This window comes from Camelus ferus, chromosome 15, assembly GCF_009834535.1.
Source record: "Camelus ferus isolate YT-003-E chromosome 15, BCGSAC_Cfer_1.0, whole genome shotgun sequence".
In the NCBI taxonomy this organism is placed as follows: domain Eukaryota; kingdom Metazoa; phylum Chordata; class Mammalia; order Artiodactyla; family Camelidae; genus Camelus; species Camelus ferus.
Genome location: NC_045710.1, coordinates 16,316,694 through 16,340,427, shown reverse-complemented (window position 1 = coordinate 16,340,427; position 23,734 = coordinate 16,316,694). Strand labels below are relative to the sequence as shown.

General features: G+C 35.3%; 1 protein-coding gene across 4 annotated transcripts in view; it reads left to right on the top strand.

Annotated features, from left to right (window-relative positions):
• Positions 1-23,734, top strand: part of ATAD2B (ATPase family AAA domain containing 2B) — a 150,296-nt gene that overhangs the window by 4,393 nt on the left and 122,169 nt on the right. For 2 of the 4 annotated variants that reach the window (XR_004326171.1, XM_006192713.3), the window contains exons 1-2: positions 2,994-3,672; positions 22,377-22,528. Coding sequence is in view for 2 of the 4 variants with exons in the window: in XM_006192713.3 (XP_006192775.2) it covers positions 3,457-3,672; positions 22,377-22,528 (368 nt within the window). In the remaining 2 variants the exon portion in view is untranslated. Of the gene's footprint in view, positions 1-2,992; positions 3,673-22,376; positions 22,529-23,734 lie in introns of those variants that run through there. The other 2 variants (XM_032497105.1, XM_032497106.1) reach the window with 2 other exon arrangements.

Genomic DNA, 23,734 nt, shown 5'->3' with positions numbered 1-23,734 from the left:
GTTATTCTCCTTTATTATGTTGGTGAGATGAATTGCATTGATTATTTTAGTTTCAAATGTTTCAATCTTGTGTGCCTGGGGTAAACCCCACTTGGTCATGATTTATCATTCTTTTTATATATTATGGGTTTGATTTGGTAATATTTTGTTAAGGACTTTTTTTTATCTTTCTATGAGAAAATTAGTTTGTTTCCTTTTATGTTAACAGTTTTAACATAAGAGTAATGCCGACTTTATAAATGAGTTGAGAGATATTTCTTCTTCAATATTCTGAAAGATTGGTGAAAATTGGTATTCTTTTTTCTTACATATTGGATAGAATTCACCAGTGAAGTCATCTGGGACTGATGTAACATTTGTAGGGTAGTATTTAGTTACAAATTTAATTTCTTTAATTAATGATAGCAGTATTCAGGTTATCTATTTCTCTACTAGTGAGCTTTGGTAATTAGTATCATTTTGAGTAATTTATCTACTTCACCTATGTTTTGAAACTTATTGGCATAAAGTTAAATTGTTTCCTGTTATTTATTAATTGTCCCTTTAAAATTTATAGTAGAGGTTGACAATTAGCAGCCCATAGGCCAAATCTAGTCTGTCGCCTGTTTATGTATATTTGTGAACTAAAAATGGTTTTTACATTTTTAAAGGATTGTTAAAAAACAAATAAAGCAAAAACCAAACCAAAAGAAAGAATATATGACATAGACCATGTGTGGCTTGCAAAGCCTGAGATATTTACAAACTGGCCATTTATAACAAGAAAAAAGCTTGCTGACCTCAAGCCTATAAGGTCTTGAGTGATGCTTACACTTCATTCCTGAAATGTGTAATTTGGGTCTTCTCTCTTTTTTCCCCCTTTGATTGATATGACTAGTGGATTATCTTTCCTTTTTTAGTTTCTTTTTATGAGAAGCAAGTTTTGATTTAATTGAATTTCTCTATTATTTGTTTTCTATTTTACTGTTTTATGCTGTCATATATGTTATTTCCTTCCTCCTGCTAATGCATAATGCCTTTGATATTCATATAAGTTTTTGCATATATCACTAGTTAATTCTCGTTTGTTGTTGACTAGTATTGTATGTTTTGGATGTACCAAAGTTTGGTTAACCATTGACTTATGAGTGACTTTTTTTTTTTTTTTTTCATTTTGGCTATTACAAATGAAGCTGCAATGAACTATGGTCTACAGTTTTTTATGTGGATATAATTTTCATTTCTTTGGAATAAATATCCAGGGTTGTAATTGCTGGGCTGTATTGTAAGTGTATATTCAGATTTTTGAGAAACTGTTAAACTGTTCTTCTGATTGAGATTTGTTGTATCATTTTACATTCTCACCAGCAATGTATGAATGATCCAATTTCTTTGCCTCTTCATCAGCATTTGGTATTTTCACTACTTTTTGTTTTAGTTTTTCTAATAAGTATTTAATAACTCCTGATGGTCTCAGTTTGCATTTCACTACTGGTTAGTGATGTTGAAATATTTCTATATGCTTACTTTCCATCTGTATATCTTCTGTGAAATATCTCTTCTGATCTTTTCCTCATTTTCTAATTGGATTGTTTGTTTTTTTAATTTTGCATTTTGAGAGTTGTTTTTATATTTTAGATGAGTCCTTTGTGAGATAAGTGGCTTATAAACATTCCTTCCAGTCTGTTGTCTGGTTTTTATCATCTTCACTGGGTAATTCATAAAGCAAAAGTGTTATATTTGATGAAGTCCAAGTTACTCTAAGAACTCTACTCTTTTTGTCAGTTTTATCTCATTCTTTTAAAATTTACTTTGTCATTTTTTGCTTATTATCAGTATTTTCTAACCTTTGATCTGTATTACGTATCTGAATAGAAAGAAGTCCTTTGTGTGTGCTAATTTGCATACCATATACCTCTTCAGGATATTTCAAATACTGCTTAAAGCCAGCTTTCTGCAGGAAGTGAAATTGTTTATTCTGTTCAATGATCTCATGGCTAATTGACACAGGAAAACTCCCAGGTCTCATTCCATTATGAGGTCTCCACACCCAAAAGAGGCCAGCACTAAATGGTGGTTGAAGTGTCCTGGTGAGGGTGTGGTATGCAAATTAGTGTAAGAAGGATTTGTCTTTCCTGGAATCCTTACTGTTTCCCTAACAGAAAAACTATCTCTATTCTCAAGGCATTATGCAGTTTTGTTGAACAACTGGGAGCTTGGATGGCTACAATTCTCTAATTTTGATGTAGCTTGGTGATTTTTACAAGACTTTTCTCGAGTCTTCAATTTCTCTTAGCTAGGCAAACAGGAAGAACTTCTGCCAATAGTAGACTCTGTATCGCTAAGGTACTGAGAATTTTTGGAAATGAACATACAGCAGAGCTTTTCATAGTGTGTCCCTTAATCTTTTTCCTTGAAAGTTAAATCACACATTTTATATCTTTGTGTTCAGCTTTTTGTATTCTTAACTCCTGCGTGGGCGGGGCAGGCTTTTAGGAGGAAGAATTCATTCTTAATGATTCTTCCTTAGATCCGGCTAAGGGTATAGAAAACAACACTGCCTTGCTTTGTTTAAAGACGCAGGGTTCTAGCGTTTGTTCTTTCTTAAGCTTACCGTGTGTCAGATACCCCACAGATCTATTTTATCATAGTTATCATTCACATTTTTACAGCCATGAAAAGTGCGACTCAAGTTCACTGTCTTGCTTTGGGTGTCCCTGGGATTCCAACTCAGGTCATGCGCCCTCACCTTCACTGGTCCCCTCCCAACCCTCGCCTTCACAGGCTGTTCCTTGCTCCATCCAGGCCACCTGGGGTGATGGTAAGGGTGCTGGGATACTCGGCCTGGCAGGGTGTGAAGGCTCCAAAACCAGCTCCTACTCGCGAGCTCGCCCGGCGCGCATCCTGATTTTTCCCATCCCCCTGTCCCGAGGCGGCCGGCCAGATCTGGAAACCATAGAGCTGATACAGCCCAGAGCGTCCCTTCCCTGACCGCCCAGCGCTGACGGCTCGTCGCTGGGCGGGGCCTACTGGAGGGGCGGGGGAAGAGGAGGGAGCTGCCGGCATGGGAAGGGCTGGCCGGCCTTGCAGCGCCTCCAAGCGGCCACGGCCGGAAGCGGTCTCGTAGGCCCTGCGGCGCTGGAGCCCTGACGCACGGAGCTCAAGAGCTAGAACGGGAGAGAAAGGGGCAGAAATGGCGGCTCCGCTCGGCTCCCGCTGAGGAGGGCGAAGCCGGCGAAGGGTCTGAGCTGTCGGCCTGGAGCATCGCTTCCGTCTCCCGTTACCTGCCTTCTCACGCCGACTTCCCTTCCTCTGCCCTACTCTTGCCTGTCCTCGTCTGCGCTCCGCAGAGAGCGGGTCGGCTTGTCTCTCCCAGCCCGGCTCCACTGGCCCTGATTGCCCGGCCGGCGGGCCGGCCTTCCTTGGCTCTCCCGGGCGCGGCGGGCGCGGTGTGGACCCCGTCCTCCTGGCTGGACCATGGTGAACACCCGGAAGAGCTCCCTGCGCCTTCTCGGGTCTAAGTCGCCCGGGCCCGGGCCTGGGCCTGGGGCCGGAGTAGAGCCTGGGGCGACTGGAGGCAGCAGCCATTTCATCTCCTCTCGGACCCGATCCTCCAAGACCCGCGCTGCCAGCTGCCCCGCCGCCAAGGCCGGGGGAAGCGGCGGCGCCAGCGTCGCTCTGGACGAGGCCCGGGTAAGAGCGCGGCAGTCCGAGTCCGGAGGCTTCACGCGTTGGCCCGGCCGCCCGGCTTTGTCTGGCTGGGTTGGGGCAGGAAACCTCCAGTGGAGACCGCTCGGGCGGCTGGAGACTGGGGCTGCGGGTGCGGTGGAGGATGGCAGCCGGCTAGGTAGGGCCGCGACAGCTTTGCTGGCCCGGCTCTTTTGTGTAAAGAACGGGACTTGAGTCCAGGGGAGAGGGCTCTGGGTGTGTGTGGGGGTGTCTTTTCGGGGACATTGGAACGGCCTGCTTTCAGTGTCCTTGTCCTGCCTGAGAGGGGAATTCTAGGGGAGCAGGAGCGAAGGGAGTCCCTGGGTGGAAGGGCTGGAGAGGAGAAGTGAAAGTTTTCTGCGGTGTCAAACCCTTCTTGTAAGTGTGTCAGCTCCTGCCGGTGTCTAACTCCGGCTTACGCTCAAACTGTTTGGGGGTGGTTCAAGTTAGTGAGGAAGTGAACGGAGAGCTCCAGTTGGCAGCCGGGCGGGGATGCTGAAAAAAGTTTGTAGCTGCTCTGACACCAACTTTAAAAACAAAATCAACACCATCGCCTCTCCAGGCAGGAGCGATCAAACGTGATACTGTAGCTGGAGAGTCAGCCAGCCAGCTAACCAGGGTTCTGGTAGGGACCCAGTAGAGCTTTCTCGTAGAGCCTTCAGGTTTCAAAAGCGGCACTTCGAAAGAAACATGTCGAATGTTGTGGATAGTAGGCACTATCATCTCCGAATTGTATGGTTTATTGGATGTCCCCATTTTTGTAATGGAAATAGTTTATAAAAGGTGAATTAACACCATCGTTGTCACATTGCTGCAAAAGTGACATTTGAAGAAGGCCGGTGATGATTGAGGTTTTTTTTTTTAAGTGATAGATCTTGAAATTTTATTACAGTGTAAAGCTGGCACGTGTTTTTGATCACTTTAAAGGAATTGTTAAGGTTGTTTTACGAGACTGGTTGTGAATTCGGAAAAGTGTTGCTTCTGTCTAGAGAGGTTAATTTACCGGGAATAGCTTGACTGGAAATTGTCAATTGAAAATACTCATTTAAATTCACACCATTTTGTTATTCTTAGGGGAGGGAGGCAATATTTTATTTTCTGTAGTGGTCGACAAGATTATGGTTTGTGTGTACATTTTCTCTGTCTCATACTGGCCTGACACGAATGAACTTAGACAAATACCACAGACATATTTAACTGTATTTTTCTGAAATATATTGTATGTTTGAAAATATATTTGGCTTTTAGTTTGCTAAAAATCTGGAAAAATTTTTTTTTTTTTTTTTTTTTTTTGGTGAGGGGAGGTAATTAGGTTTGTTTGTTTGTTTATTAATAGTGGTACTGGGATTGAACCCAGGACCCTGTGCATGCTATTCACGATACTCATACTGAAAACTAGGCTTTCTGTAGAAATTATTCCAAACATGTACAAGGTTATTGACTTTCTGAAGCTAACATATATTTTAAAATAAAAGTAATTTCAGAAAGATTTGTTCTCTATCCTTAAGTACAAGTGAAATATTTTGAGTGTAAGCATTTAATTGTATAATTGCTATGAGTAACAAGTCTATTAGAGCAGTGTCTCTTTATCTGAAGCAATTAGCTCATCTGTCACTGATCAGTTTGTAGTCCCATTTTTGAATTCATGGATATCATGCTGTCCTTACCCCCTGAGGAATAAGGTGAAGTAATTTGTCAAGCAGCTGTTAGGAGACATTAAAAGGCAAGGAATCAATAATCTAATGTAGAAATGAATATGTGGTAGCTTTTAAATTGCTAAAAGAATGAAAGCTGTTAGCTCTTTCTAGAAGGATGCTAATGAAACTTTGTTTCGAAGGTCCTCTTAAAGTGTTTTAAACGACCATAAACAAGAGACTAATAAAGATTTGAAATATTTGTTTTTCAGTTTTAAGATTTATATTCAGGCTCTAGTAGATGATAGAGTGATCAAATTTCTTTTCTCTGAGAAATTTAAGAAATTAACTAATCCTATGTTGTGATTGGTTTTTTAGAAGATGGTAAGTTATAAGTCTGAACTTAGGCTTGTGGACTGTATATTTATGAAGCAGGCTGTATATTTCTTTGCTATGTATTTCTGAAATGGATTGATTTGAGTTGGGTAAGCGCTCCCTCTCAAGTTGGTTTTACATTACAAGAATTTAGCACCTCTCCTTGTTCACCCTTTCTAGTGTACTTTAAAGGCACCCTGTATGTCTGTGGTGTCTTAGACATTTGCTAACGTCTGTAAAGACTCACTTGGTGGAAAATGGGGTTGCTTGTGCTGTTGCTTTAGGAAACTCTTATTTCTGTAGGAAGAAACATATTCCTCTTTTTACAATATGAATTGAAGAGGTTCCCCTTTTTCTGTTTTGTGTGATGTTCTTCACTTTACACTTGATGCTGATTGTTCTTTCCCTCCCCTCTCTTTTTAGACTATTTCACCCATTGTCTAGAGATACTTCATTTGCTTAAAAAGCCTTAGGACCATGGGCTGTCCTATAGCTTTGCCTTTTCCCCAAGTATGTGCAGGGTGGGGAAATAAACATACGATACACTCTGTAGGTTATCGGAATGATTTTCTTGTGCTCAAACTTTTTTAATGTCAAGTTAACTTGTGCTCTGTAGTTAGTTGTATGTAATTAGTATATACTTGGCTTTTTTGTTTGTTTAGCATGATTAGACTTGACCTCTTTTAAATCAATTAATCTGATCATCAGTAATTAGCATTTATTTGCTCCACCTAAGAGTCACTCTCAGCAAACTAATACTGTATTCACAGAATCTGAAAGCAGTCTTTGAAAAATATTTCAACTTTTTCTATCGCTGTTAAGCCTGTTTGATGGTACTTTTAGCTTGTCACTAGCTTTTTGTGTTTTTTTGAGTCCACATATTAGTTGCGAGGATCAAAATGCATATTTTAAATAACTTTGTAGGTAAATTTTCTTTATCTTAATTTTTTAAAAAAAAAACCCTCTCTATCCTTCTTTAATACGCTTTTTCCCCCCCGTTTTTCATTCTGTACTTATTCTTTTCCGACACTCATGCATTTGCCAGCGTAACACAAGCAGAGTGGTCAAAACTGAGGGATAAACATGAAAGAGAAGTCTGAGAAGGGAATGTAGCCATGTAGATAACTCTCAGATGAGTAGGGAAAATGCACGTTCCTCAGAGTAGAGCAAGTTTTTCCTTTTATCAAATTCACATGGAGCATCACATAGGTGATACTGAGTAACGTGATAAAATAATTTCTCCTGTCACAATTTTGAACCAAAGCAGCTGTAGAGTTCATAGGATTATCTCTAGTGTCCAACTGAAAATACAACTTAAAAAAATTCAATTATTGGCCATTTCTGTAGTCCAAGTAGACAGACTTGCAGTTTTTTAGGTCATGGGTAAAATTTACAACACTTGTATAAGTAAATACCTATTAATTTCTTAAATCATTTTCCCTGGAAAGTTGTCTTTTTAACTATCTTTTGATAGGTCCTTGATTGCATGAATCCTAAATACCTAATTGTAGATAAATCTGTAACCTGAAAGTTAGGTGGACAGGTGGTAGGATTAACCCTTGTTAAAAGAACTAAGGAGCCCAACCAGTGTCTGCACCTGAATGGGGAGTGATCTGTCTCTTCAAGGATCCACTTCAGGGAAGTCCTGCATTTGAATTGTGTATTTGGATTGTTTTTTTGTTGGCGAGAGAGGACATGCACAATGAAGTTTAATTTGTGTACATCACTGAGTATTTCTTGATTTCTGGGTTTTTGGTCTTTTGCTAAGAATATTTTATATTTCTGTTATGTCTTCCTGGGGACATAACTGCTCCCCCTCTGCTGTGGGAGGATTTTGTGAACAATGAGTTATTGAGTAAAAAGCGTTTGGATTTTTGGATAAAAAGTTCTGTGGAAGTACAAAGCTAGGGGGAGAAGCCATATGTAAAATGTGTTAACTTTATTTAAATATGAATTAGACATTTTTAGAGAGAGAAGTGTTGTATGTGGCTTACATCAAACAATAGAAAAGATATCTACATTAAAATTAGTAGGCTATAATTAGCTTTCAGGTACTTTGAATATATGCTGTAAGAGTCTAAACTTCAAATGCTTTTGAATTATAAAGTATTTTGGTATAAGATTTTTCCCCCCATTTTTAGATTGTTATTGTAGTTTTATCTGGAGGAAAGATATATATACCTTTGCTTAAAGTTTTTTTTCCCCTAGACCCTTTTATTAGATTGGGTTATAAACCCTGTAAGGGTGGCCTCTATAGCTTGTTTTCCCCCTAACTGCTGTATTCCCAGGGCCTAGTGCAGCATCTGGCATATAGAAGATGCTTCATAAATATTTGTTAAATGAATGAATGAACAGCTTATTAAGGAGCCGATCTAGTATGTGAAAATTGTTATGATTGGACTTTGAGAATAGAGAGTAAATAAGACATAGCCCCTACCTTCAGGGCTCTAATTGTGCATGTAGTATACATATGAGAAATTACTAACAGGATAAATCAGTTCAAGGTAGGGGCCAGATGACATGAAACTCAGATAAGAGTTCTAATCCTTTACTCACTGAATGTTTTGAGTGGATCTCTTGGATGTTCTTTAAGGATAGATTGTCATGTTCACTGCTGTGTCCTGAGTGCCTGCAACAGTGCCTTCCAGACATAGTGCTAAATAGTTTTTTGAGTGAATGAGTGGAAAGTACCCTCATTTGAAATTATTTTCATATTGGCAATCTTCACTTTCACTGTATTTACTTTTTGCAGTTTGCCCTTTAACCCATTTGATGATAGCCTAATAAGGAGAAGAGTAAACTAAGGTTAATTAGCATCTCATGCCAAATGTTTAATGCTGTCTCATTTAATCCTTGCAACAACCTTATAAGGCAGGTGATATTAACCCCCTCCCCCCATTTTACAGAGGAGTAAATTGAATTGCTAAGGAGGTTAAATAGCCTATAGAAGGTCAAATAGGCAGTAGGCAGTAGGGTAATACTTAAATCTGGTTCTGTCTTCTCCACTTGTATGTCTTGTCTCATCTGTATTTATCAGTACTCTTTGATGCTATTCAATCAATTTTCATAGACATCTGAGAAAGTGAAGAAGGCTGCTGTTGTACAGCCAGGAAATACTGTACAATGTGTGTATAGAAAGATTTTTACTAGACTGTCTGGAGTTGTGTTTTGTAGTATTGTATTGGGACTGGAAGTATGAACAGTAGCCTACAGGGATATGAAATATAGGACAGCAATTTTCAGTAATTACTTGCTGCCTGATTTCAGAGGGTGGGTGTTGGAAGAGGAAAAGACATATCATGTAGAGTTCTTTTTTTTTTTTTTTTTTTTTCAGTATTTTTGTTTCCCAATATTTTAAAGATGGTTTAGGGAAAAAAAATCTCTATAAAGAGACCAAATCTGAGGCCTTGTGATCTCCATTAGATGTGTACTTGTGCTGCCATCTTTCCCTCTGCTTGGTGATACTCATTTATCATTGTATATCTCTGGGGGAGATAAGTGTTCTTTCTCCATTTGAAAAAAATGTTTCACATTTTAAATCTCTTGAAAAGACATTATATGGCATATTTATATATGAAGATACATATTGTTGACTGAAACATGTTTAGTGTTACTACTTTGTGCTAGATAGGAACTTGGAGATAATTGAGTCTGACTTTTGGTAGTGAGGCTTGCTTATTCCTTTGTTCTTTCATTCAATCAGTAAATGTTTATCAACCCGCTTCTAGGTTAAAATGTTAAGTGCCATGTGGGCAAACATTTTTGTCTCTTTGTTTCATTGTTACTGGGCAACTGTGTTGCAAAAGTCAAGGAGGCACCATTCTCAGTATAGTCTATGTGACTGGCTCCCCTTGGAGTTGTACAGTGCACTCCTTGTATGTTATATGCTGCAATTAAATACCCATGAGTAGAATAGAGTATACATGTACTTAAATATTATCTCCAGATTCGCTGTTCTAGTCTCCATTTCTAGTAGTGTATAGGGGTTCCTGTGTCCCCACACCCCTGCCAATATTTTGGTAATATCTAGCCTTTTAATTGCTTTTCTTTGATTATTATTGAGAATGAGCAATTCTTTATTTCCATAGTAAATTTTTTTATTTCTTCATCTTTAAAATGCTTGTTAATATTTTAAAATTTTCTACTGGAGTTGCTATTTCTTTTTCCCAAGAATATTATAGATCAGTGGCTTTTAACCTTTTTTGTCCCATAATAAGGGAAACTTTTCATGTTGTGAAACTGTACACATGTATAGTTTTACTTTTCCTGTTTAGGTCTTTGATTATTTTATTCATTTTACTAGACAGTCTATCCTTTGTAGTACCAATTTATAATACACCAAGTTCCCATATATATTCTGCTTTGATCTCTGTATTCTTTTTTTTGTTGGTCTGTTTATTCTTATGGCAGTACCATACTGTTTCTGTGGTTGTGGTTTCAAGGTATGTCTTAATATCCTGAGAGGCAAGTTCTTCCTCTTTGTTATTTTTCAAAGTTGACTGTAATGTTCAAGGATTTTTATTTTTATATTTATTTCCAGTTCAGATTATAGAGTTCTCAAAAGATCCAACTAGAATTTTGATTGGGAATATTTTTGAATTCCTAGATTAATTTGCAGAGAACTGATACTTTCATAATAAGTTATCCAAGATCAAGGAACATCTATCACATAACATAGTTTGTGTATTTCTCTTGTGGAATTTGATGCTTTTTTTTTTTTTTTTTTTACTTAATGAATTGTCAGTTTTGATAAATGTTCTTTGTGTGCTTGGGAAAAATGTGTATTTTCTATTAGAAGTAGAAAAATATAAATATATATACATGATGGAAAACATTAAGATATGGAAAATATAGAGTGAATTTATTGATTGTTCAGATACTCAAATAACCTATGTTGTTCTGTATTAAGATTCAACCTGGGGGGAGGGAAATAGCTCAGTGGTAATGAGCATGCCTAACATGCACAGGCATGCACAGGGTCCTGGGTTCAATCCCCAGTACCTCAAAAAAAAAAAAAAAAAAAAAAAAAAGATTCTACCTAATTTTTTTATGTTCAAATTCTATTGGTATACGTATACTTTTTTAAAAATAAATTTATTTTAGAATAGTTTCTAATTTTCTTCTTGCTTTATTCATTGATCCGTTGGTTCAAAGAAAAGGTAAGAAGTGTATTGCTTACTTTTCAGAATTGTTGTACATTATTTTCAAATTATCTTTTTACTCTTTACTTCCAGTTTAATACTCTTGTACTCAGAGAACATATTCCATATGATTTTGATATTTTGAAATTTGTTCTGGTTTATTTTTGTCACACTGTTTATGGTTAGTTTTAGTGATTGTTCCATGTACAGTTGAAAAGAATGTGGATTCTGCAGTAGGGAGTGCAGTGTTATAGATATGTCTACTGGGTCATATTTGTGCATCTTCTGCTGACTTTACTTCATTTATTTTTAAGTTGCATTATCTTTTTTTTCTGCTGATTTTAAAGTTAAATATTTTCCTTTTTGTGTGTGTGTCTGTGATTGCCCTTAAGATCTAGATGTATTTATTAACTTATTTTTTCCTAAATTATATTCCCTCTAACCATATGGCCTTGAACATGCTCTTGTAGTGTCCTACCTCTTTTTCTATTTTGAGTTTATTTTTGTGTATGGCGTAAGGGAGTGTTCTAGCTTCAGTGATTTACATGCTGCTATCCAGTTTTCCCAACACCATTAGCTGAAGATATTCCATTGTATATTCCTGCCTCCTTTGTTGAAGATTAGTTGACCAAAAGTTTATGGGTTCATTTCTGGGCTCTCTATTCTGTTCCATTGGTCCATATGTCTGATTTTGTACCAATACCATGCTTTTTTTTTTTTTTAATTAAAAAAATTATTTTTTTATTTTTAAACATTTTTTTAATTGAGTTATAATCATTTTACAATGTTGTGTCAAATTCCAGTGTAGAGCACAATTTTTCAGTTATACATGAACATACATATATATATATATATATATATATATATATATATTCATTGTCACATTTTTTTTTTGCTGTGAGCTACCACAATATTTTGTATATATTTGCCTGTGCTATACAGTACAATCTTGTTTATCTATTATGCATTTTGAAATCCCAGTCTGTTCCTTCCCACCCCCTGCCCCCTTGGCAACCACAAGTTTGTAGTCTATGTCTATGAGTCTGCTTCTGTTTTGTATTTATGTTCTTCTTTTTTTTAGATTCCACATATGAGTGATCTCATATGGTATTTTTCTTTCTCTTTTTGGCTTACTTCATTTAGAATGACATTCTCCAGGAACATCCATGTTGCTGCAAATGGCGTTACGTTGTCGGTTTTTATGGCTGAACTTTTTTTATGAATAGTATTTCATTGTATAAATATACCACATCTTCTTTATCCAGTCATCTACTGATGGACACTTAGGCTGATTCCATGTCTTGGCTATTGTAAATAGTGCTGCTATGAACATTGGGGTGCAGGTGTCATTTTGAAGTAGGGTTCCTTCTCCCTAAAGTAGGTCTCTTGTATGCCGCATATTGAAGGTTCTTGCTTTATTACCCAGTCTGCCACTTTACGTCTTTTGACTGGAGCATTTAGTCCATTAACATTTACAGTAATTAATGATAGATGTGCATTTATTGCCATTTTGAACTTATTTTTGCTGTTGATTTGGTATTTCCTCTTTGTTCCTTTCTTCTTCCTTTTGTGGTTTGGTAATTTTTCTTTGTATTATCTTGGATTTTATTTAGTTTTTGTGACTCATTTGTAAGATTTTGGCTTGTGGTTACCCTACCATGCTGTTTTGATTACTGTAGCTCTATATTACAGTCTGAAGTCTGGGAGAGTTATTCCTCCAGCCTCTTTCTTTTTCTTCAGTAATGCTTTGGCAATTCTAGGTCTTTTGTGGTTCCATATAAATTTTATTATGATTTGTTCTAGTTCTGTGAAATATGTCCTGGGTAATTTGATAGGGATTGCATTAAATCTGTAGATTGCCTTGGGCAGTGTGAACATTTTAACAATATTGATTCTTCCAATCCAGGAGCATGGGATATCTTTCCATTTTTTAAGTCTTCTTTAATTTCCTTAATCAGTGTTCTATAGTTTTCCATGTATAAGTCTTTCACCTCCTTGGTTAGATTTATTCCTAGGTATTTTATTACTTTGGGTGCTATTTTAAAGGGGATTGTTTCTTTACTTTCTTTTTCTGTTGATTCATCGTTAGTGTTAAGAAATGGAACTGATTTTTGATTGTTAGTCTTGTAACCTGCTACCTTGCCAAATTCTTCGATTAGTTCTAGTAGTTTTTGTGTGGACTTTTTAGTGTTTTCTGTATATAGTATCATGTCATCTGCATATAGTAACACTTTTACCTCTTCTTTTCCAGTTTGGATCCCTTTTATTTCTCTCTCTTGCCTAATTGCTGTGGCTAGGACTTCCAAGACTATGTTGAATAGGAATGGTGATAGTGGGCAGCCTTGTCCCAGATTTTAGTGGGAAGCTTTTGAGTTTTTCACCATTGAGTACTATGCTGGCTGTAGGTTTGTCATATATAGCTTTTATTATGTTGAAATATGTTCCCTCTATATCCACTTTGGTGAGAGTTTTTACCATAAATGGGTGTTGAATTTTATCAAATGCTTTTTCTGCATCTTTGAGATGATCATGTGGTTTTTGTCCTTTCTCTCATTGATGTGCTGTATTACATTGATTGATTTGCATATGTTGAACCCCCCTTGTGTCCCTGGGATGAACCCCACTTGATCATGATGTATAATCTTTTTTATGTGCTGTTGGATTCTGTTTGGTAATATTTTGGTAAGGATTTTTGCATCTATGTTCATCAGTGATACTGGTATGTAATTCTCTTTTTTGGTGGTGTCTTTGCCTGGTTTTGGTATCCTACCTCTCTTTCTACTCTATATTCTCTAGAATTTTAGTTTTGAAGTGTTAGGGGTGTAAGTACTTTGTCTTTTTCTTTTCTTTGGACTTTTTTTTCAGTAACAGTAAGTTTCACTAAGGTACCGTATTTGATTTTCTTACTTTTTATATCTTGCATTATTATACTGTACTTATTTCTCTTCTTTGTGAGTGCTTCCTTTAAGAATATTTTAGTCTGGGACTTTTGTGACAAACTGTCTGAGGCATTACATGCCTGAGACTATTTTCATTATACTCTTTCATTCAAATGGAAACTTGGCTGGATACAAAATTCTAGGTCCAGTACTTCAAGAATATTACTTTATTGTCATCTTGCATCCTCTTGAAGTTTAATACTTGTCTGATTCTTTTGTATGTGTTTTGTTCTTTCTCTTTTGAAACTTCATATGATTTTTTGATCTTTTTTCATAAATTGTGCTATATTTTAGGCATGGGTTTTTCCTTTACTCTCTTGTTTGGCGGTCTTATGTCTTTTAGTCTGTGGTTTTTCATCTATTTTGATGGTGGTAAGTTTATCATTATTTCTTAATGGAAATCTAAAATTACTATTTCTTCAAATATTACTTGTCTCTTTCATTCCTTCAGGAAGTCATATTATTCAGATATTGGCACCTAGAAAAATTTTGTCTGTAAACTAATAATAAAGCAGACTTTTTAAAAGCACTTTTGATAGCATGCTGGAGAAATTTACTGTCAGTTACTTGAATAAACAAGACTTTTAAAAAACAAAACGAAGCCCTAGCTCAGAGCTGTACCTTCTTAATCAGTGACACATTATAAGAATTCTAAATGTGTGTATAGAAACAGGAGAAAATTATTTCAGAGATATGCACAGAGAAGAGAAAAACTGATGGGGAGTGGTTTCTATGTTAAAAATTTGAAAATGTTTAAAAATTTTTATTTTTTAGCTTTTGCTTTTCTACTTAAGTCTCCAAGTTTATTAGATGGGAGAATTAAGGAGAAGTGATAGTTGCCCAAGGCCATGTGATTATTAGAAGCAACAGTTCAACTGGAAATGGAAGTTTCTTTAATTCTTTAATATCTTTAATTGAGTGACTCTATGTGCTAGATACTGAAGATAAAGGAGTACACAAGACTCTTGACCTCAGCTCTTTGGAAAATGTTTTTAGTAAAAAATTATGAAATTAGTATTTCAAACAATATGGAGGTACACAGAAAAAAAATAAAGGACTTCCTCTGCTCCCCTAATGCCTATAGGGCATTCTTCCTAGGGATAACCACAGTTAAAGCTGGTGTACATCTTTCCAGACCATTACACATGTATGTGTGGGTTATTTATATGTGTATATTTTTAACAGAAATGGAATCATATCTTATATACTACTTACGATAATTTTTCTGCTAAACTATGTATCATGTACGTTCTTTCACATCTGTCCTTGCTGACTTTCTAATATTTTGTTTTATCATTATACAATCACTCTTTAACTGTTCCCTATTGGTACACAGTTAGGTTGTCTCCATGTTTTTAATATTATAAATAATGTTGCTTAAAATGACCTTTCTCTTTTAGGTGAAGTGGAAGTACTGGGTCAAAGGTATAATGTATTTTAAATTTTTTTAGGTTTTGCCAAATTGTTCTATTAATAGGCTAAATCAGTATACATCCCACTCTCCAATACTCTAAGCACTGTTGATTTTCTGTACTGGTTGGCTTTTATTGGCTGATTTAAGGAGTTAGGCTTTAAGTTTTTTGAAGGGCAGATTGTTTTATCCTCTAACACAATAATAGGTGTTAGTAAATTTTGTTGTGGAAGAAATGAATCACTGAAGATAATGAATATGTTTATGAAGTTGTATTAATCCTACAAAGCCAAACAAGTATCCTTATGTTAAAGTGTATCCACTGTCAGACTGTAAGTGTAATATTTGTTACTTACACTTCCTCACCTGGTTCTAACAATATTATGAGGTAAATAGTCCTTGAGTCACAGTGGTGGTGCTGCACTCACTGTAAGAGTGGTTTGGTCTAACTTAAAATCTGTGGCATTTTTCAGTATCCCCATTGTCTCCTTTTTATTTAAAGTAATGTAATATTTTCAGATGAAAAGTTATCTTTATCTTCCAGGAAGAAAAAATGCATTTTAAACTGTAATAGACTATTTATCTTTTACAACTCCTCTGTTCACTTTTGTATTTTTCCCCCTTTTTATATTCTTTCATGATGATTGTTTAGAGACACTAAACTAGTAAGCTAGTACTCTTGGGACATTTTAGGACATTTTGTGTGCCTGAAGTTTTATGACTTTGTAGAATAGTATTGGCTCTAAGAAAATACATAGCAGTGTGAGTTTGTTTTCTGAAGTCATGGTAACTGCTGCCCTTGTGGATTCTTGTTACAAATGAGAGAAAAAGAAATTGACGCACTTGTAAGCTTTCTCATGAAAACAAGAATACTTATTTAAAAAAAAAAGTAGAAAAAAAAGACTGTCTTATAAAGGAAGTCGGAAAAAAGATTGATTGCACCCATATATTTTCTGATGTAGCCTGGGGAAATGAGGTTCCTATTCTGTTTTTCCATGTCTCTTTGAGGATCTTTTTCTTATCAGTTTTCTTGCTCTTTAAAACTTTATTTTATTTTATTCTCTTCTATGGTTCCTTTTTTTCTGTTTACCAGAAACCACATCATCTTTTAAAAAAAAAAAGTCCTTCTCTGACTTCTTTGACTTTGCAACCTCTTTAAAACTATTCTCTACTTTCTGTCTTAATTCTGACATTTAAGAGTAGCTCTGCAGTTATCATTGGTACATTCTCACCACTCATTCAGTTCTTCACTTAGAGATTTCCACCTCAGCATTTGCAGAAATTGTCCTCTCAGAAGTTATAATGACCTCCTAATTACTCATCCACAGGTTTATCAACTTTCATCTTATTTAGTCTTTTTGGAAGCAACTTCCACTCCCCGTGTTTGAGTGAGACATTGTATTTTTCTCTAGTTTATATGAGATTATTTCTGCTCATCCCTTTGATGTAGGGTTTGTTTTTTTTTTTTAATTTTTGACTTCTACCCTCGTGTTTTTTCGTTCTGTATATTACCTATGACCCTTTTATTGCTGCTTCATATCTAGCTCTAGTCCTCACATCACTCATCTCAGAGCTGCATTTCCCACAGCCTGATGGACATCTTCCTAGATTTCTGGATAGAATTCTAAACTTAACTTCTAAACGTAAGTTCTTTTACCTAATTTTATGAGATTTATGGTAGAACAGTGTTCAATATTTGTGATGAGTGTGGCTTAAGAGACTCTAAGACTGGAGGAGAAAATCATTTTTGCAAATTGGAAAAATTATCTACCTATTTTAGAATGTTAGAGTTTAGAGAAAAAGTCGAGTGGGGATGACTTAACTTTTCATTGTACTTTTACTTTCTGTAGCATTTAACTCTGTTACTATTATACTTCTCTTAGAAGTTCCTTGAATTATGTTCCTCTGAGCATTCTAGGTGTTCTATTTTATGATGTTGTTACAAGATAAAGTCCACATCATTTATGATGTCTTCTTTCATCTCTACTAGCAATTATCTTTTTTTTTTTTTGCTTTCTGAGAATTGTGTATTTCTATTATAGTATTTATTATAATATGCCATATGTCATTATGGTGACTGTCAGTTCTACTGATTGCGTATTGAGTTTAAATAGGTCTTAATCTTCTTTTACCTGTTGCCCTCCTCGTCCCCCTATGTCTTATGTACATAATAGGCCCTTACCAAATGTTTGGTAAATGAAATTATTCCCTTAGTTTGAGATGCTTTTCCTGCTGGTGGATTGTAATCACTCTTGACACATATTGCTTAATGACTGTGGGTAGATTGCATAATCTCTCTTAAATATCTTTGTCCTGAAACTGGCAGTGCATTCCCTCAAAGGGTTAGGTTATAATTAACTAGTAAAATGCTTTGAAGAAGTTAAAGTTGAGCATTTTGATCATTCTATTAAAGGTAAACTTTTTAGTATAATACTGGTAGGTAAAATCTTTCCTAAAGCTTGAATTTAATCAAATGATGTTGAAGTAATTATTTTGTAGTATTTACATCTTGGTTATTTGCTTTACTTGAATCCCTAGATTTCTTTGGACAGAAGGAGTCTTTTGTAATGTTGTTTATTCTGAGGTCTCTGTCACAGAGCCAAATCAGGATTGAAACCCTTTCATTATAAGAGTAGTACAATAGTAAAGTGCAGCAGTTAGGATGATGTGCTATACTTAAACTGTATTATATGCCAGAGGGCCTCTGACTTTTGTGTACTAAACATTTGGAGGCTCTCATGTAAAATATCCCACCTCAAGAGATTCTAGTTTAGCAGGTTGTTTCTTTAATGAGAAATACAGGTGATTTCTGACTCGGTATGTGGACAACATTTTGAGAAACACTCTTGAATGGAAATCTAAAAAGCCAATAGAATATGACAGAATGACTAATATATAAACATACAACCTCATTTAAATTGATATTCAAAGAGTTATATAATAACTCACATTATTTAAAAAATGACTAGACTTTAAAATTTTTACAATTTTATCTTTAATTCAGTAAATACACAGCACTTCTTCCCAGAATGTGTTTGTGAAACTTCAATACCTACAGATGCTCCATGAATAAAGAGCTTAATCAGATAAGTTTGTGAAATGTTATATACTGTCTTTCATACTTAGTAGTTTATACTGCATGTTAACATAGACTCCTAGAAGTTCTGAAGCAAACAATCTCGGACCTCATTGTTTCTCAAACTTATTTGACCATGAATCTTCCTTTGTTTCCCCTAATAATTCCAATTAATAATTTACTGGACACACTTGGGGAAATCTCGCACCCTCCCTTTTTGACTTTGTATTGTGTGGAATTAAAAAGAAGTAGGGTATTTTTTTTTATACTTAAAGACCTTAAAGTCTTGCTAGCATCTCAAGATTTGGATGTGACACTTTAAAGATGGTAAGTAATATACTACTAAATTGAATATAATCAAGTGCCAAAATGTAGAGTTGCAGCTAGCAGGGGGAAATTTAGGATAGATTCTGCAGATAAGATTTTTGAGGGAGAGATGGGTCTTGAAGGATGTCTGATGGGATTTGATGAGGAGTAATGCTGGCTTGGAGTATCTGAATTGATAAAGTAGTTTACAGATATCAGTTTCTTTATTCACAGATATGTCTTAGAATACATGACAGTGCTTCCTCAGTGACTGTTATATAATGCTTTTCAAACTCTAATGTGCACAAGAATTATCTGGGGATCTTGTCAAAAATGGTTTCTGCATTTGGGTTGAACTTTTTGTCATTTTTATTTTGTGGGGATTTTAGTTTTGCCATTTTTAGAGGGGTGGTTATTTTGAGGGTTTAATATGTCCAGAAGCTGTTGTGGCTGACACTTGTCATGATCAACAACAACAACGGAAAAGGTTGAAAATATCCCTACTGATGTAACTACTTGTAACAATTCTCTTAGGGCTTTAAAAGATGAACTATTAAAATAGAATGATGCTTCAGGGACTGAAACTTGAATCACTGCAAAATGAATATAGGTTGCTGTCAAATTCTTTTCTTTTGGGTGGTGGGGCTTGATGTAGATTTTACTCTATATGCAGAATTTAATGTTGAATTTATTAAAATAACAAATCTGGCATGGTTTGGGGAGGTTAGATTTACTGGAAAGGTATTCATACTGTGAATTGTACTCCGATGGTTAAAAAAATGACAAGAGTTGTCAAGCATTCCTTATTAACAATGAATGTAGAATTTTTTTTTTCAGATGGATAAAATATATATGGTACAGATGTAAAGTTTTCTATGTAAAAATTTCTGTGCAACTTTCAGTACAATATTGATTATCATCTGGCATATTTCTAATTAGGTTATAGGTCAATAAAGTTTTCGGATTATTTAAAAAAAATGGTGTCTGATTGGCTAAGTCTGAGGTGGAGCACATTTGGAATGACAAATGTAGAGGCTAATCAAGTCTTGGATGAGTAGTTGAGTAAAATGACCTCTGAGGCACTCTTTACCTTTGGTATTTTGTAAATATTCTAGGGTGGAGTGTCTGAAGTAGTAGAAAGAGAACTGTATTGGGGATTGAAGGACCTAATTCTGTTTTTTTGTTTTGTTTTGTTTTTTTGTTTTTTTTTTTACTCAAATTCTGTCAGTCATTTGTTAGCTATATGACTTTGGGCTAGAGTTAGTTAACTTGTGTCTGAGCTTCAGTATTTACTCTGTTAAAGGGTGGGGTTGGAGAAGACAAGGGCCTGGGGAAGTGAAATAATACAATTTTAAAAAGCACCCATTTCTTGACTACATTAAGCATGTTTACTGTTAAGTACTATTACATGATTGAGTTCCATCTTAAATGGTTTTTCTGTCCTCTACTGGATAGTTTGGAATTAGCTAACCGGCTTTTCTTGGGAACATAAACAATTAAGTAGTGGTGTATGTTACACAACTTGGATGTTTATTATCCTTTAATTATAGACACTTCGATGTTTGAAATTCTAGTTGTTTTTCCTTTTGTGCCTTTTATAAAGTACAAATGTGGTCTAGTGGCTTTAAAAGTAGCTCAAGGTAAATTGTATTACAGCATAAAATTAAAACTTGATCATTTTTTTGAAAAAATTTTTGGTAAGTGAATTCATTCTATAGGTTATACTTGGATATTTTTAAACATATATTGCGAGTATTTCTTTTGTTTGTTAGTGGCTACATTTTGACTGATTATTTGTGTAATGTGTTGCTTTGGGGAAAAATGATACAGAAATGACATTTATGGAGTGGATAGTTTTTTTTGATGGCTTAGGTTCATTTTATTATTAGATTTTGAAATGGATAGTTTTAATATATTTTTATTAAAAGAAATTTGTAGCATAAAAGGAAATAAAACTCAAATATGTTTATGTGGTAGCATATTGAAAATGATCATACATGCCTTTGAAGTACTGATCTATAACCTCAAGTGATAAAGTATTAACATACGAATTGAATCTTCTCTAAAGAGAAAGTGATTCCTCCATTTTCTCCCTCACTTGCCCAGTATCTGAGGAATAGGGTGGGGAAGAAGAGAGCTGCTGTGCAAAGACAGTGACTCCTGTAGTTTGAAGACTTGAAGCTAGGGAGGGAATAGTGAAAGTATGTTGGATAGAGATCTCTAGTTGAGAGATTGTTTATATTAAACTAATTAATTAATTGATGGAGCAAATGAATAAATGTATTGAAGATAATGGAAGCCCTGTTTCTCACTGGGGAGGGCTTATAAACAGAAAGAGTCCAGAAAGAACCTTAAGGTGTGGAGTTAGAATTAGAACCATTGGTATAACACATTTGTTTCATTCCTTATGCTTTATTTATCCACAGATAAAGAAATAGGTATAGATGTATGTATTTATAGGTATGTCTATATATTCGATTTCCTAGCTTTCTTTGCTGAGATGACTCAACAACAGTGAAACACTGGTAATAATGAGCATACCTAGTACCCAGGTCTTGATTTCTGAATACTATCCTTGACTAAGAGGAAGCAGGGCTCAATTTCTCGGGGAAGGGAGAGAAAGTACAAGATGAACCTAGAGATTTCTTTTGTGCCAGAAAGTAAGGAAGTACTCAGAATGATGGGGACATGTCAAAACAATACAGGAATCACTTTGAGAGGGCTTCTGATGGCCAAATCTTATATTTTTGAGCAACAGAATACAGTAATGGATTATAACTCACAGAATAAAATAAGAATTCATAAGTCTGTACTGATATAAACAAATGAGTGAATGAATTGGGTAAGGAGGGTTGGGGAGGGAAAGTTCTTTTAAGTAGAATGTCAACTAAAAAATATGGGAGTGATGGGATTAGAAAATCACCATGGTATTGGATAAAGACAAGAGTAGTCAGTGAATGCCATGGCTGGTAGGTGGAGGTTTGATTAGGAACAGAATATTGGTGAGTTATCAGAGTGATTCCACATAAATTAATCTAATACAAAGGGAAAAATAATGACTTTACGGTGAAGAAACCTGACAGACAGCAACTTGACTAAGTGATCAAGGTTATACTTTGTTATGGGTAGGTATATCATGCATAGTATCATGTCTATGTAGTCTTTCCACGAATGTTATGGCTTGAATTGGGTTATGAAGAACACCAGATAGACCCAGACAGGTGGTCATCCTAGAGAATGAAAAGCCTATTCTCTTTAGAGTCAAGGGCATGAAGATGGGGAAAGACTAAAGAACTGTTCCAGACTGAAGGAAACAGAGGAGATCTGATAGGTAAATACAGTATATGTTTCTGGATAGGATCCTGAACCAGAAAGAGAGACATTATTGGGACATCTTATAAAATTTGAATGTGTCTATGGAGTGGCTTTGTGTTATATCAGTGGTGATTTCCTGATTGGAAGAGTTGTATGATGCTAATGTGGCAGAGTGTCCTCATTTTTGGAGTTACACACTTGAGTATTTAGGAGAAGAATGAGGAATCATATTGTAAAAGGTATATATACACATACCTTTTATGTACGCTTGAAAACCATCCTAAAATAAAAACAAAGAACATACTTTTCTAAGTAGAAATTTAATCTAACTCTTCTGTTTCTGTATTTACAAATTATTACATTTTGCTACACTTGCAGAGGAATTCATTCAGTAAATATTTATTGGTTGAACGAACACCTACTTTATCTAATTTAAGAATTCTATGTATTTTAATAGGAGTAAGAAATACATTTTAAACTTTTGTCTTTCAGAAAGCTGAAGTTGATGGTAGTTTAAGTGATAGCCACGTGTCTCCTCCAGCCAAACGCACTTTGAAACAACCTGATTCTCTTTGCAAAGACAAATCAAAATCACGAGGTACTGGTCAGCGAGAGGAATGGAACATATCAACTGCACAAGCCAGGTGAGAAGACAGAACTCATCCATTGTTTTTTGATGAATTATTTGATGTTAGTCAGGACTGTTATTAATGCTAGTTTTCTTCAATTGTAAAGCCACCGGTCTAGAAATACCTATAAATTGTATTAAGCTTATTTTATAATTTTTGTGTGTAATTTTACTTTCTCTAAATATGCCAAAAAATATATTTGCTTTCTAAAAATATGTAGTTTTTAATAGAAACTATTATTACTAAAACATTAAGGATTTTGATAGGTCTTGAATGTGCATATATGTTTACAGTCCTGAAAATTTAAATAAAAACATATGGTTAGAACTGTATTTTTTACTTCAAAATAAGATAAAATCTCCACTTTCTTCCCCCCTTTCTTAAATTATTAAATACTCTACTTGAATTGGTACACTAAAATGTAATAAAATCTAAACTAATTTTTAAAGATATTTTTTCATCTGCTTGTTTTCATCTTAAATTTGCTTTGTGTGTGTTTTAATATGTATTAGGAAAAGTTTTACTCACTCAAGGTAAATGGTAGTAGTTTAATGTAGATAGGATAGGTGTACACACACTCAGAAAAAGATTTAATTTTGAGCTCAGAATCTTTAGCTTTCTTTTTTCTCCAAAGTCTTTGATGTAGGTAGGTACTGATGATGTGCCAACTGCAAACAAAAGTAAAAGGGAAATCCTTTTTGACAATGTTTTGATTTTCTAAGTGTAGGTAAATTCTGGATACTGTTAGTCTTTAATGAAATAATCTTTGAGGTTATATAGACTTTGACAGGCATTGTACATTTCCTAGTCTCTGAAGAGTTTACACCTTTTTTTTATTTAAAAAAAATTTTGGGGGTAATTAGGTTTGTTTATTTAAAATTAGATTTATTTATTTTTGATTAGGTTTGTTTGTTTGTTTATTGGAGGTACTGGGAATTGAACCCACAATGTCATGCATGCTAAGCATGCACTCTTCCACTGAACTATGCCCTCCCCTGTACCTATTTTAATATGTACTACTTAAAGATTTTTATTTTGCATTGTCTGGGAGCTAAGTAGAAAAACATGTGAATCATAGTCTGTTGATTTTTTTTATTCCACTTTCCTGATCTCATTCATCTGTGAGATGACTCACATCCAGATCACCATAATGATGTTACTTAAAATGAGTACTGCCCTTTAATTACACTCCTAGACTTGATCTACCTGTTGTAATCTGTA